The following is a 15,682-nucleotide window of genomic DNA, read 5'->3' on the forward strand; positions in this document are numbered from 1 at the left end:
TTAGGCTACAGGAGAGGGGGCTAGGCACTAGGTGGAGGGTTAGGCTACGGGATGAGAGGATAGGGTTAGGCACTAGGTGGAGGGTTAGGCTGCGGGAGGGGAGGTTAGGGTTAGGCACTAGGTGGAGGGTTAGGCTACGGGATGAGAGGATAGGGTTAGGCACTAGGTGGAGGGTTAGGCTGCGGGAGGGGAGGTTAGGGTTAGGCACTAGGTGGAGGGTTAGGATGCGGGAGGGGAGGTTAGGGTTAGGCACTAGGGGGAGGGTTAGGCTACGGGATGGGAGGATAGGGTTAGGCACTAGGGGAGGGTTAGGCTACAGGAGAGGGGGCTAGGCACTAGGGGGAGGGTTAGGCTATGGGATAGGAGGATAGGGTTAGGCACTAGGGGGAGGGTTAGGCTACGGGATGGGAGGATAGGGTTAGGCACTAGGGGGAGGGTTAGGCTACGGGATGGGAGGATAGGGTTAGGCACTAGGTGGAGGGTTAGGCTACGGGATGGGAGGATAGGGTTAGGCACTGGGGGAAGGTTAGGCTACAGGATAGGGGGCTAGGCACTAGGGGGAGTTGTTAGGATTTACCCAGTCGAGTTGCTCATATAGAACTTAGCACTTCAGCAATGGAGCTAGAAGGAGCTGCTACACTGTCCTTGTTGCCTGAGGCCTCCAGTAGCTGCTGACGTTGTGATTGGTTCCTCTGTCCCTCACAGGCTGGCACTGTTTGCACATCGGGAAGATGGACCGGGGATTCCCTCAGATATAAAACTCTTTGACATCTTCTCTCAGCAGGTGGCCACAGTCATCCAGGTAAGAAGTGCCACGTGATAAGCAGTGGCCTGCCTAGTGTTTGTGTTGTCACCATGACAGACCACAGTATCTAACCCGGGTATAGACCACGCTTGGCACTTCATCTTCTGATGGACAACCCATCTCAGCAAGCTCTTCAACAGCTTTGCTTGTTAGGGCATGCTAAAACTGTGGACGTAGTGTTCCATAGCAGCTGGAGGGCAACACGTTACCTAGCCTGGTCTAACCTTTCCTTGGATGTCAGAACAGTAGCATATAGTCAGAGATTTGTTCAGAAGTTGCTCACTGCCAGCTTTCATATTCTTGTGAAACACCATTTCTCTGACGTCCTAGTGGATGCTGGGACTCCGTCAGGACCATGGGGATTAGCGGCTCCGCAGGAGACAGGGCACAAAAATAAAAGCTTTAGGACTAGGTGGTGTGCACTGGCTCCTCCCCCTATGACCCTCCTCCAAGCCTCAGTTAGGTTTTTGTGCCCGTCCGAGCAGGGTGCAATCTAGGTGGCTCTCCTAAAGAGCTGCTTAGAAAAATAAGAATTTACTTACCGATAATTCTATTTCTCGGAGTCCGTAGTGGATGCTGGGGTTCCTGAAAGGACCATGGGGAATAGCGGCTCCGCAGGAGACAGGGCACAAAAAGTAAAGCTTTTCCAGATCAGGTGGTGTGCACTGGCTCCTCCCTCTATGACCCTCCTCCAGACTCCAGTTAGGTACTGTGCCCGGACGAGCGTACACAATAAGGGAGGATTTTGAATCCCGGGTAAGACTCATATCAGCCACACCAATCACACCGTACAACTTGTGATCTAAACCCAGTTAACAGTATGATAACAGAGGAGCCTCTGAAAGATGGCTCCCTAAACAATAACCCGAATTAGTTAACAATAACTATGTACAAGTATTGCAGATAATCCGCACTTGGGATGGGCGCCCAGCATCCACTACGGACTCCGAGAAATAGAATTATCGGTAAGTAAATTCTTATTTTCTCTATCGTCCTAGTGGATGCTGGGGTTCCTGAAAGGACCATGGGGATTATACCAAAGCTCCCAAACTGGCGGGAGAGTGCGGATGACTCTGCAGCACCGAATGAGAGAACTCCAGGTCCTCCTTTGCCAGGGTATCAAATTTGTAGAATTTTACAAACGTGTTCTCCCCTGACCACGTAGCTGCTCGGCAGAGTTGTAATGCCGAGACCCCTCGGGCAGCCGCCCAAGATGAGCCCACCTTCCTTGTGGAATGGGCCTTAACAGATTTAGGCTGTGGCAGGCCTGCCACAGAATGTGCAAGTTGAATTGTGTTACAAATCCAACGAGCAATCGACTGCTTAGAAGCAGGCGCACCCAACTTGTTGGGTGCATACAGTATAAACAGCGAGTCAGATTTTCTGACTCCAGCCGTCCTTGAAATGTATATTTTTAAAGCTCTGACAACGTCCAACAACTTGGAGTCCTCCAAGTCGCTTGTAGCCGCAGGCACTACAATAGGCTGGTTCAGGTGAAACGCTGATACCACCTTAGGGAGAAAATGCGGACGCGTCCGCAGCTCTGCCCTATCCGAATGGAAAATTAAATAAGGGCTTTTATAAGATAAAGCCGCCAGTTCAGATACTCTCCTGGCGGACGCCAGGGCCAGTAACATAGTCACTTTCCATGTGAGATATTTCAAATCCACATTTTTTAGTGGTTCAAACCAATGGGATTTGAGGAAATCTAAAACTACATTTAGATCCCACGGTGCCACCGGAGGCACCACAGGAGGCTGTATATGCAGTACTCCTTTGACAAAAGTCTGGACCTCAGGAACTGAGGCCAATTCTTTTTGGAAGAATATTGACAGGGCCGAAATTTGAACCTTAATAGATCCCAATTTGAGACCCATAGACAATCCTGATTGCAGGAAATGTAGGAAACGACCCAGTTGAAATTCCTCCGTCGGAGCACTCCGATCCTCGCACCACGCAACATATTTCCGCCAAATGCGGTGATAATGCTTCGCGGTGACTTCCTTTCTTGCCTTAATCAAGGTAGGAATGACTTCTTCTGGAATGCCTTTTCCTTTTAGGATCTGGCGTTCAACCGCCATGCCGTCAAACGCAGCCGCGGTAAGTCTTGGAAAAGACACGGTCCCTGCTGAAGCAGGTCCTGTCTTAGAGGTAGAGGCCACGGATCGTCCGTGACCATCTCTTGAAGTTCCGGGTACCAAGACCTTCTTGGCCAATCCGGAGCCACTAGTATCGTTCTTACTCCGCTTTGCCGTATGATTCTCAATACCTTTGGTATGAGAGGCAGAGGAGGAAACACATACACCGACTGGTACACCCAAGGTGTTACCAGCGCGTCCACAGCTATTGCCTGCGGATCTCTTGACCTGGCGCAATACCTGTCCAGTTTTTTGTTGAGGCGAGACGCCATCATGTCCACCATTGGTCTTTCCCAACGGTTTATTAGCATGTGGAAAACTTCTGGATGAAGTCCCCACTCTCCCGGGTGAAGATCGTGTCTGCTGAGGAAGTCTGCTTCCCAGTTGTCCACTCCCGGGATGAACACTGCTGACAGTGCTATCACGTGATTCTCCGCCCAGCGAAGGATCCTGGCAGCTTCTGCCATTGCACTCCTGCTTCTTGTGCCGCCCTGTCTGTTTACATGGGCGACTGCCGTGATGTTGTCCGACTGGATCAACACCTGTCTTCCTTGAAGCAGAGGTTCCGCCTGGCTTAGAGCATTGTAGATTGCTCTTAGTTCCAGAATGTTTATGTGAAGAGACTTTTCCAGGCTCGACCACACTCCCTGGAAGTTTCTTCCTTGTGTGACTGCTCCCCAGCCTCTCAGGCTGGCGTCCGTGGTCACCAGGATCCAATCCTGTATGCCGAATCTGCGGCCCTCCAATAGATGAGCCCTCTGCAACCACCACAGAAGAGATACCCTTGTCCTTGGAGACAGGGTTATCCGCAGGTGCATCTGAAGATGCGTGCATTGATGTACAGACACCTTTCCTGGTTTTAGGAGATTCCTGACCAGGTCGGATAACTCCTTGGCTTTTTCCTCGGGAAGAAAAACCTTTTTCTGAACCGTGTCCAGAATCATCCCTAGGAACAGCAGACGAGTTGTCGGCATTAATTGGGATTTTGGAATATTCAGAATCCATCCGTGCTGCTTTAGCACCTCTTGAGATATTGCTAATCCCATCTCTAGCTGTTCTCTGGACCTTGCCCTTATTAGGAGATCGTCCAAGTATGGGATAATTAATACGCCTTTTCTTCGAAGAAGAATCATCATCTCGGCCATTACCTTTGTAAAGACCCGAGGTGCCGTGGACAAACCAAACGGCAGCGTCTGAAACTGATAGTGACAGTTTTGTACAACGAACCTGAGGTACCCCTGGTGTGAGGGGTAAATTGGAACGTGGAGATACGCATCCTTGATGTCCAAGGATACCATAAAGTCCCCTTCTTCCAGGTTCGCTATCACTGCTCTGAGTGACTCCATCTTGAACTTGAACTTCTTTATGTACAGGTTCAAGGACTTCAGATTTAGAATAGGCCTTACCGAGCCATCCGGCTTCGGTACCACAAATAGAGTGGAATAATACCCCTTCCCTTGTTGTAGAAGAGGTACCTTGACTATCACCTGCTGAGAGTACAGCTTGTGAATGGCTTCCAAAACCATCTCCCTTTCGGAAGGGGACGTTGGTAAAGCAGACTTCAGGAAACGGCGAGGTGGATCTGTCTCTAATTCCAACCTGTACCCCTGAGATATTATCTGCAGGATCCAGGAATCTACCTGCGAGTGAGCCCACTGCGCGCTGTAATTTTTGAGACGACCACCCACCGTCCCCGAGTCCGCTTGAGAAGCCCCAGCGTCATGCTGAGGCTTTTGTAGAAGCCGGGGAGGGCTTCTGTTCCTGGGAAGGAGCTGCCTGTTGCTGTTTCTTCCCTCGACCTCTGCCTCGTGGCAGATATGAATAGCCCTTTGCTCTCTTATTTTTAAAGGAACGAAAGGGCTGCGGTTGAAAAGTCGGTGCCTTTTTCTGTTGGGGAGTGACTTGAGGTAGAAAGGTGGATTTCCCGGCTGTAGCCGTGGCCACCAAATCTGATAGACCGACTCCAAATAACTCCTCCCCTTTATACGGCAAAACTTCCATATGTCGTTTTGAATCCGCATCGCCTGACCACTGTCGCGTCCATAAAGCTCTTCTGGCCGAAATGGACATAGCACTTACCCGTGATGCCAGTGTGCAGATATCCCTCTGTGCATCACGCATATAAAGAAATGCATCCTTTATTTGTTCTAACGACAGTAAAATATTGTCCCTGTCCAGGGTATCAATATTTTCAATCAGGGACTCTGACCAAACTACCCCAGCACTGCACATCCAGGCAGTCGCTATAGCTGGTCGTAGTATAACACCTGCATGTGTGTATATACTTTTTTTGGATATTTTCCATCCTCCTATCTGATGGATCTTTAAGTGCGGCCGTCTCAGGAGAAGGTAACGCCACTTGTTTTGATAAGCGTGTTAGCGCCTTGTCCACCCTAGGAGGTGTTTCCCAGCGCTCCCTAACCTCTGGCGGGAAAGGGTATAATGCCAATAATTTCTTTGAAATTATCAGCTTTTTATCAGGGGCAACCCACGCTTCATCACACACGTCATTTAATTCTTCTGATTCAGGAAAAACTATAGGTAGTTTTTTCACACCCCACATAATACCCTGTTTAGTGGTACCTGTAGTATCAGCTAAATGTAACGCCTCCTTCATTGCCAAAATCATATAACGTGTGGCCCTACTGGAAAATACGGTTGATTCGTCACCGTCACCACTGGAATCAGTGCCTGTGTCTGGGTCTGTGTCGACCGACTGAGGCAAAGGGCGTTTTACAGCCCCTGACGGTGTTTGAGGCGCCTGGACAGGCACTAATTGATTGTCCGGCCGCCTCATGTCGTCAAACGACTGCTTTAGCGTGTTGACACTATCCCGTAATTCCATAAATAAAGGCATCCATTCTGGTGTCGACCCCCTAGGAGGTGACATCCCCATATTTGGCAATTGCTCCGCCTCCACACCAATATCGTCCTCATACATGTCGACACACACGTACCGACACACAGCAGACACACAGGGAATGCTCTAAACGAAGACAGGACCCACTAGCCCTTTGGGGAGACAGAGGGAGAGTCTGCCAGCACACACCAAAAAGCGCTATATATGACAGGGATAGCCTTATAATAAGTGCTCCCTTATAGCTGCTTTATATATATCAAGATATTGCCATTAAATTTGCCCCCCCTCTCTGTTTTACCCTGTTTCTGTAGTGCAGTGCAGGGGAGAGACCTGGGAGCCGTCCTGACCAGCGGAGCTGTGAGAGGAAATGGCGCCGTGTGCTGAGGAGATAGGCCCCGCCCCTTTTACGGCGGGCTCGTCTCCCGCTATTTTGTGAATACAGGCAGGGGTTAAATATCTCCATATAGCCTCTTGGGGCTATATGTGAGGTATTTTTAGCCTTTATATAGGTTTACATTTGCCTCCCAGGGCGCCCCCCCCCCAGCGCCCTGCACCCTCAGTGACTGCGTGTGAAGTGTGCTGAGAGGAAAATGGCGCACAGCTGCAGTGCTGTGCGCTACCTTTAGAAGACTGCAGGAGTCTTCAGCCGCCGATTCTGGACCTCTTCTTACTTCAGCATCTGCAAGGGGGCCGGCGGCGCGGCTCCGGTGACCATCCAGGCTGTACCTGTGATCGTCCCTCTGGAGCTGATGTCCAGTAGCCAAGAAGCCAATCCATCCTGCACGCAGGTGAGTTCACTTCTTCTCCCCTCTGTCCCTCGTTGCAGTGATCCTGTTGCCAGCAGGAATCACTGTAAAATAAAAAACCTAAGCTAAACTTTCTCTAAGCAGCTCTTTATGAGAGCCACCTAGAATTGCACCCTTCTCGGCCGGGCACAAAAATCTAACTGGAGTCTGGAGGAGGGTCATAGGGGGAGGAGCCAGTGCACACCACCTGATCTGGAAAAGCTTTACTTTTTGTGCCCTGTCTCCTGCGGAGCCGCTATTCCCCATGGTCCTTTCAGGAACCCCAGCATCCACTAGGACGATAGAGAAAAGTTATTAGGTTTTTTATTTTCAGTGAGTCCTGCTGGCAACAGGCTCACTGCAACGAGGGACTTAGGGGAGAAGAAGTGAACTCACCTGCGTGCAGGTTGGATTGGCTTCTTAGGCTACTGGACACCATTAGCTCCAGAGGGATCGAACACAGGCCCAGCCATGGAGTCCGGTCCCGGAGCCGCGCCGCCGACCCCCTTGCAGATGCCGAAAAGTGAAGAGGTCCAGAAACCGGCGGCAGAAGACTTTTCAGTCTTCATGAGGTAGCGCACAGCACTGCAGCTGTGCGCCATTGTTGTCACACACTTCACACCAGCGGTCACTGAGGGTGCAGGGCGCTGGGGGGGGGCGCCCTGGGCAGCAATGATAATACCTTGTTCTGGCTAAAAATACATCACATATAGCCCCTGGGGCTATATGGATGTATTTAACCCCTGCCAGGTCTCACAAACACCGGGAGAAGAGCCCGCCGAAATAGGGGGCGGGGCCTATCTCCTCAGCACACAGCGCCATTTTCCTGCACAGCTCCGCTGCGAGGAAGGCTCCCAGGACTCTCCCCTGCACTGCACTACAGAAACAGGGTAAAAAAAAACAGAGAGGGGGGGCACTTTTTTGGCGATATTGATATATTAAGCTGCTATAAAGGAAACAACACTTCTGTAGGGTTGTTCCTATATATTTATAGCGCTTGGGTGTGTGCTGGCAAACTCTCCCTCTGTCTCCCCAAAGGGCTAGTGGGGTCCTGTCTTCGATAAGAGCATTCCCTGTGTGTCTGCTGTGTGTCGGTACGTGTGTGTCGACATGTATGAGGACGATGTTGGTGTGGAGGCGGAGCAATTGCCGGTAATGGTGATGTCACCCCCTAGGGAGTCGACACCGGAATGGATGGCTTTGTTTATGGAATTACGTGATAATGTCAGCACGTTACAAAAATCAGTTGACGACATGAGACGGCCGGCAAACCAGTTAGTACCTGTCCAGGCGTCTCAGACACCGTCAGGGGCTGTAAAACGCCCTTTACCTCAGTCGGTCGACACAGACCCAGACACGGACACCGAATCTAGTGTCGACGGTGAAGAAACAAACGTATTTTCCAGTAGGGCCACACGTTATATGATCACGGCAATGAAGGAGGCTTTGCATATCTCTGATACTGCAAGTACCACAAAAAGGGGTATTATGTGGGGTCTGAAAAAACTACCTGTAGTTTTTCCTGAATCAGAGGAATTGAATGAAGTGTGTGATGAAGCGTGGGTTAACCCCGATAGAAAACTGCTAATTTCAAAGAAGTTATTGGCATTATATCCTTTCCCGCCAGAGGTTAGGGCGCGCTGGGAAACACCCCCTAGGGTGGATAAGGCACTCACACGCTTATCAAAACAAGTGGCGTTACCGTCTCCTGAAACGGCCGCCCTCAAGGATCCAGCTGATAGGAGGCTGGAAACTACCCTGAAAAGTATATACACTCATACTGGTGTTATACTGCGACCAGCCATCGCCTCTGCATGGATGTGCAGTGCTGGGGTGGTTTGGTCGGATTCCCTGACTGAAAATATTGATACCCTGGATAGGGACAGTATTTTATTGACTATAGAGCAATTAAAGGATGCTTTTCTTTATATGCGAGATGCTCAGAGGGATATTTGCACTCTGGCATCGAGAGTAAGTGCGATGTCCATATCTGCCAGAAGAAGTTTATGGACGCGACAGTGGTCAGGTGATGTGGATTCCAAACGGCATATGGAAGTATTGCCGTATAAAGGGGAGGAATTATTTGGGGTCGGTCTATCGGATTTGGTGGCCACGGCAACAGCCGGGAAATCCACCTTTTTACCTCAGGTCCCCTCCCAACAGAAAAAGACACCGTCTTTTCAGCCGCAGTCCTTTCGTTCCTATAAGAACAAGCGGGCAAAAGGACAGTCATATCTGCCCCGAGGCAAAGGAAAGGGTAAGAGAGTGCACCAAGCAGCTCCCTCCCAGGAGCAGAAGCCCTCCCCGGCTTCTGCAAAGCCCTCAGCATGACGTTGGGGCTTTACAAGCGGACTCAGGGGCGGTGGGGGGTCGACTCAAGAATTTCAGCGCACAGTGGGCTCACTCACAGGTGGACCCCTGGATCCTGCAGGTAGTATCTCAGGGTTACAGGTTGGAATTCGAGAAGTCTCCCCCTCGCCGGTTCCTAAAGTCTGCTCTGCCAACGTCTCCCTCAGACAGGGCGACGGTATTGGAAGCCATTCACAAGCTGTATTCTCAGCAGGTGATAGTCAAGGTACCCCTCCTACAACAGGGAAAGGGGTATTATTCCACACTATTTGTGGTACCGAAGCCGGACGGCTCGGTAAGACCTATTCTAAATCTGAAATCTTTGAACCTGTACATACAAAAATTCAAGTTCAAGATGGAGTCACTCAGAGCAGTGATAGCGAATCTGGAAGAAGGGGACTTTATGGTGTCCCTGGACATCAAGGATGCTTACCTGCATGTCCCAATTTGCCCTTCACATCAAGGGTACCTCAGGTTCGTGGTGCAAAACTGTCATTATCAGTTTCAGACGCTGCCGTTTGGATTGTCCACGGCACCTCGGGTCTTTACCAAGGTAATGGCCGAAATGATGTTTCTTCTGCGAAGAAAAGGCGTATTAATTATCCCTTACTTGGACGATCTCCTGATAAGGGCAAGGTCCAGGGAACAGCTGGGGGACGTAGTAGCACTAACCCAAGTAGTGCTGCAACAGCACGGGTGGATTCTGAATTTTCCAAAATCTCAATTGACCCCGACGACACGTCTGCTGTTCCTGGGAATGATTCTGGACACGGTTCAGAAAAAGGTGTTTCTTCCGGAGGAGAAAGCCAGGGAGTTATCCGAACTTGTCAGGAACCTCCTAAAACCAGGAAAAGTGTCTGTGCATCAATGCACAAGAGTCCTGGGAAAAATGGTGGCTTCTTACGAAGCGATTCCATTCGGCAGATTCCACGCACGAACTTTTCAGTGGGATCTGCTGGACAAATGGTCCGGATCGCATCTGCAGATGCATCAGCGGATAACTTTGTCTCCACGGACAAGGGTGTCTCTTCTGTGGTGGTTGCAGAGTGCTCATCTGTTAGAGGGCCGCAGATTCGGCATACAGGACTGGGTCCTGGTGACCACGGATGCCAGTCTGAGAGGCTGGGGAGCGGTCACACAGGGAAGAAACTTCCAGGGAGTGTGGTCAAGCCTGGAGATGTCTCTTCACATAAATATACTGGAGCTAAGAGCGATTTACAATGCTCTAAGCCTGGCAAAACCCCTGCTTCAGGGTCAGCCGGTGTTGATCCAGTCGGACAACATCACGGCAGTCGCCCACGTAAACAGACAGGGCGGCACAAGAAGCAGGAGGGCAATGGCAGAAGCTGCAAGGATTCTTCGCTGGGCGGAAGATCATGTGATAGCACTGTCAGCAGTGTTCATTCCGGGAGTGGACAACTGGGAAGCGGACTTCCTCAGCAGACACGATCTACACCCGGGAGAGTGGGGACTTCATCCAGAAGTCTTCCACATGATTGTGAACCGTTGGGAAAAACCAAAGGTGGATATGATGGCGTCCCGCCTCAACAAAAAACTGGACAGGTATTGCGCCAGGTCAAGAGACCCTCAGGCAATAGCTGTGGACGCTCTGGTAACACCGTGGGTGTTCCAGTCAGTTTATGTGTTCCCTCCTCTGCCTCTCATACCAAAAGTACTGAGAATTATACGGCAAAAGGGAGTAAGAACGATACTCGTGGCTCCGGATTGGCCAAGAAGAACTTGGTACCCGGAACTTCAGGAGATGCTCACGGAAGATCCGTGGCCTCTACCTCTAAGACGGGACCTGCTTCAGCAGGGACCGTGTCTATTCCAAGACTTACCGCGGCTGCGTTTGACGGCATGGCGGTTGAACGCCGAATTCTAAGGGAAAAAGGCATTCCGGAAGAGGTCATCCCTACCCTGGTAAAAGCCAGGAAGGAGGTGACTGCACAACATTATCACCGCATTTGGAGAAAATATGTTGCGTGGTGTGAGGCCAGAAAGGCCCCGACGGAGGAATTTCAACTGGGTCGATTCCTACATTTCCTGCAAACAGGATTGTCTATGGGCCTCAAATTAGGGTCCATTAAGGTTCAAATTTCGGCCCTGTCGATTTTCTTCCAGAAAGAATTGGCTTCAGTTCCTGAAGTCCAGACTTTTGTAAAAGGAGTACTATATATACAGCCCCCGGTTGTGCCCCCAGTGGCTCCGTGGGATCTTAATGTAGTTTTGGATTTTCTCAAATCACATTGGTTTGAGCCACTCAAATCGGTGGATTTGAAATATCTTACATGGAAAGTAACCATGCTACTGGCCCTGGCTTCAGCCAGGAGAGTGTCAGAATTGGCGGCTTTATCGTATAAAAGCCCATATCTGATTTTCCATTCGGACAGGGCAGAACTGCGGACGCGTCCTCAGTTTCTGCCTAAGGTGGTTTCAGCGTTTCACCTGAACCAGCCTATTGTGGTGCCTGCGGCTACTAGCGATTTGGAGGATTCCAAGTTGCTGGACGTTGTCAGGGCATTGAAAATATATATTTCAAGGACGGCTGGAGTCAGAAAATCTGACTCGCTGTTTATACTGTATGCACCCAACAAGCTGGGTGCTCCTGCTTCTAAGCAGACGATTGCTCGTTGGATTTGTAGCACAATTCAACTTGCACATTCTGTGGCAGGCCTGCCACAGCCTAAATCTATCAAGGCCCATTCCACAAGGAAGGTGGGCTCATCTTGGGCGGCTGCCCGAGGGGTCTCGGCATTACAACTCTGCCGAGCAGCTACGTGGTCGGGGGAGAACACGTTTGTAAAATTCTACAAATTTGATACCCTGGCTAAAGAGGACCTGGAGTTCTCTCATTCGGTGCTGCAGAGTCATCCGCACTCTCCCGCCCGTTTGGGAGCTTTGGTATAATCCCCATGGTCCTGACGGAGTCCCAGCATCCACTAGGACGTCAGAGAAAATAAGATTTTACTTACCGATAAATCTATTTCTCGTAGTCCGTAGTGGATGCTGGGCGCCCATCCCAAGTGCGGATTGTCTGCAATACTTGTACATAGTTATTGTTACAAAAATATCGGGTTGTTATTGTTGTGAGCCGTCTGTTCAGAGGCTCCTACGTTTGTCATACTGTTAACTGGGTTCAGATCACAAGTTGTACGGTGTGATTGGTGTGGCTGGTATGAGTCTTACCCGGGATTCAAAATCCTTCCTTATTGTGTACGCTCGTCCGGGCACAGTATCCTAACTGAGGCTTGGAGGAGGGTCATAGGGGGAGGAGCCAGTGCACACCACTTAGTCCTAAAGCTTTTATTTTTGTGCCCTGTCTCCTGCGGAGCCGCTAATCCCCATGGTCCTGACGGAGTCCCAGCATCCACTACGGACTACGAGAAATAGATTTATCGGTAAGTAAAATCTTATTTTCTCATCCCACGACACTGATGTCAACCCCTAATTTTGCTGTTTTGTCAGCTTTTACGTCAAATTTAGTATTTTTATAGATGGCACATCTATCCTATCTATCTATCTATCTATCTATCTATCTATCTATCTATCTATCTATCTATCTATCTATCTATCTATCTATCTATCTATCTATCTCTGCTCAGTGCTACAAGAACAAGCTGCTGAATTAATGTTAGCTGGTGCCTAGGTGTTTTGCAGTGTGGGTAAAAATGGCCGCTATGACTATTTTTTATATATCTTTTCAATTATAATATTAGTTTTGTTTTTTTTCTTTCATTTGAACTTTATGTATAATTTTTACATCATTATTTTTCTTTGTAATAAGGATCGGTAAAGCATATGAGGACATGGAGATAATAATATATTCCTTCTTTCATGTGTGCTTCGTGTGTGTTAGTATCATTATTATTCTGACCCCCCTTTTGTCCGTCTCCTCCTGGCGAACGCAGTCTCGGCAGGACATGCCCTCCGAAGACGTGGTGTCTTTGCAAGTGTCTCTCATTAACTTGGCCATGAAGTGCTATCCCGATCGGGTGGATTATGTTGATAAAGTGCTGGAGACGACTGTGGAAATCTTTAACAAGCTTAACCTTGAGCAGTAAGTACATGTAAATAATAGACCCGCAGAGGAAGAGTTGCTGAAGGACTCAATTGAAAGAGGAGTGATTGTATTATGTGTACAAGACATTGTCTAGCGTGCGGCCTTGATGTTGTGTGTAGAATACGTACTCCGTTATTATTATCAGTGCTGGCCTTCAAATGGACAATGTAGTATAGTCCGTATATGTGTGTGTTGTTTTACTTATAGCAACTTTCGCTCTTTGTGACTTTTGTCAGAGTCCACATTGTGTGTTCTTGTTTTTTTGCCTTTTGTGTGTTGAGTGTAAAACAGTTCATTCTGTTATTTTACAGTTCCGCTTATCAATTCATGTGGAAGTTAAAGGAGTATATTTTTAAATGTACTTTTAGTTGTTTTTATTATGTCCGCTCATCCATCTGACTGGGAGCAGCCATTATACTGCGTCCCTTTAGACGTTCGCGGAAAAGACACCGTTATTATATGTAGAAAGAGTTAAAACTCACAGGGGCATGTTTACTAAAAGCCGATTTTTGAACAATTTTTAATTAGAGATGAGTGGGTTCGGATTTAACGGCAGTTCGGTTTTATCCGAATTTTTCTTATTGGCTATCCAAAACACGTGACATCTGTGAGCCAATAAGATGCTGTTTTGAGAACCGAGTAAATCCGAGTAAAACTGAACCCACTCATCTATTTTTAATCTATTTTTCTCTGACGTCCTAAGTGGATGCTGGGGACTCCGTAAGGACCATGGGGAATAGCGGCTCCGCAGGAGACAGAGCACAAAAGTAAAAGCTTTAGGATCAGGTGGTGTGCACTGGCTCCTCCCCCTATGACCCTCCTCCAAGCCTCAGTTAGGTTTTTGTGCCCGGCCGAGAAGGGTGCAATCTAGGTGGCTCTCCTAAAGAGCTGCTTAGAGTAAAAGTTTTGTTAGGTTTTTTATTTTCAGTGAGTCCTGCTGGCAACAGGCTCACTGCAACGAGGGACTTAGGGGAGAAGAAGTGAACTCACCTGCGTGCAGGATGGATTGGCTTCTTAGGCTACTGGACACTAGCTCCAGAGGGACGATCACAGGTACAGCCTGGATGGGTCACCGGAGCCGCGCCGCCGACCCCCTTGCAGATGCTGAAGAGAGAAGAGGTCCAGAAATCGGCGGCTGAAGACTTCCCAGTCTTCTTAAGGTAGCGCACAGCACGGCAGCTGTGCGCCATTGCTCTCAGCACACTTCACACCAACGGTCACTGAGGGTGCAGGGCGCTGGGGGGGGCGCCCTGGGCAGCAATGAAAGTACCTATGCTGGCTAAAAATACATCACATATAGCCTCTGGGGCTATATGGATGTATTTAACCCCTGCCAGGTTGTCAGAAAAACGGGAGAAGAAGCCCGCCGAAAAGGGGGCGGGGCCTATTCTCCTCAGCACACAGCGCCATTTTCCTACACAGCTCCGCTGCTAGGAAGGCTCCCAGGCTCTCCCCTGCACTGCACTACAGAAACAGGGTTAAAACAGAGAGGGGGGGCACTTATTTGGCGATATTATTATATATTAAGATGCTATAAGGGAAAACACTTATATAAGGTTGTCCCTGTATAATTATAGCGTTTTGGTGTGTGCTGGCAAACTCTCCCTCTGTCTCCCCAAAGGGCTAGTGGGGTCCTGTCCTCTATCAGAGCATTCCCTGTGTGTGTGCTGTGTGTCGACATGTATGAAGACGATGTTGGTGAGGAGGCGGAGCAATTGCCTGTAATGGTGATGTCACTCTCTAGGGAGTCGACACCGGAATGGATGGCTTATTTAGGGAATTACGTGATAATGTCAACACGCTGCAAGGTCGGTTGACGACATGAGACGGCCGGCAAACCAATTAGTACCTGTCCAGGCGTCTCAAACACCGTCAGGGGCTTTAAAACGCCCATTTACCTCAGTTGGTCGACACAGACACAGACACGGACACTGACTCCAGTGTCGACGGTGAAGAAACAAACGTATTTTCCATTAGGGCCACACGTTACATGTTAAGGGCAATGAAGGAGGTGTTACATATTTCTGATACTACAAGTACCACAAAAAAGGGTATTATGTGGGGTGTGAAAAAACTACCTGTAGTTTTTCCTGAATCAGATAAATTAAATAAAGTGTGTGATGATGCGTGGGTTTCCCCCGATAGAAAATTATTGGCGTTATACCCTTTCCCGCCAGAAGTTAGGGCGCGTTGGGAAACACCCCTTAGGGTGGATAAGGCGCTCACACGCTTATCAAAACAAGTGGCGTTACCGTCTCCAGATACGGCCTCCCTCAAGGAGCCAGCTGATAGGAGGCTGGAAAATATCCTAAAAAGTATATACACACATACTGGTGTTATACTGCGACCAGCGATCGCCTCAGCCTGGATGTGCAGCGCTGGGGTGGCTTGGTCGGATTCCCTGACTGAAAATATTGATACCCTTGACAGGGACAGTATTTTATTGACTATAGAGCATTTAAAGGATGCATTTCTATATATGCGAGATGCACAGAGGGATATTTGCACTCTGGCATCAAGAGTAAGTGCGATGTCCATATCTGCCAGAAGATGTTTATGGACACGACAGTGGTCAGGTGATGCAGATTCCAAACGGCACATGGAAGTATTGCCGTATAAAGGGGAGGAGTTATTTGGGGTCGGTCCATCGGACCTGGTGGCCACGGCAACAGCTGGAAAATC

The 15,682-nt window shown here is 49.2% G+C and overlaps 1 protein-coding gene across 2 annotated transcripts in view; it reads left to right on the forward strand.

Moving 5' to 3' along the window:
- Nucleotides 1-15,682, forward strand: part of VPS35 (VPS35 retromer complex component) — a 176,983-nt gene that overhangs the window by 89,472 nt on the left and 71,829 nt on the right. For both annotated transcript variants that reach the window (XM_063946025.1, XM_063946024.1), the window contains exons 9-10: nt 706-802; nt 12,849-12,997. In XM_063946025.1, coding sequence (XP_063802095.1) covers nt 706-802; nt 12,849-12,997 — 246 coding nt within the window. The remainder of the gene's footprint in view (nt 1-705; nt 803-12,848; nt 12,998-15,682) is intronic.

Source organism: Pseudophryne corroboree, chromosome 11 (assembly GCF_028390025.1).
Source record: "Pseudophryne corroboree isolate aPseCor3 chromosome 11, aPseCor3.hap2, whole genome shotgun sequence".
Taxonomy (NCBI): domain Eukaryota; kingdom Metazoa; phylum Chordata; class Amphibia; order Anura; family Myobatrachidae; genus Pseudophryne; species Pseudophryne corroboree.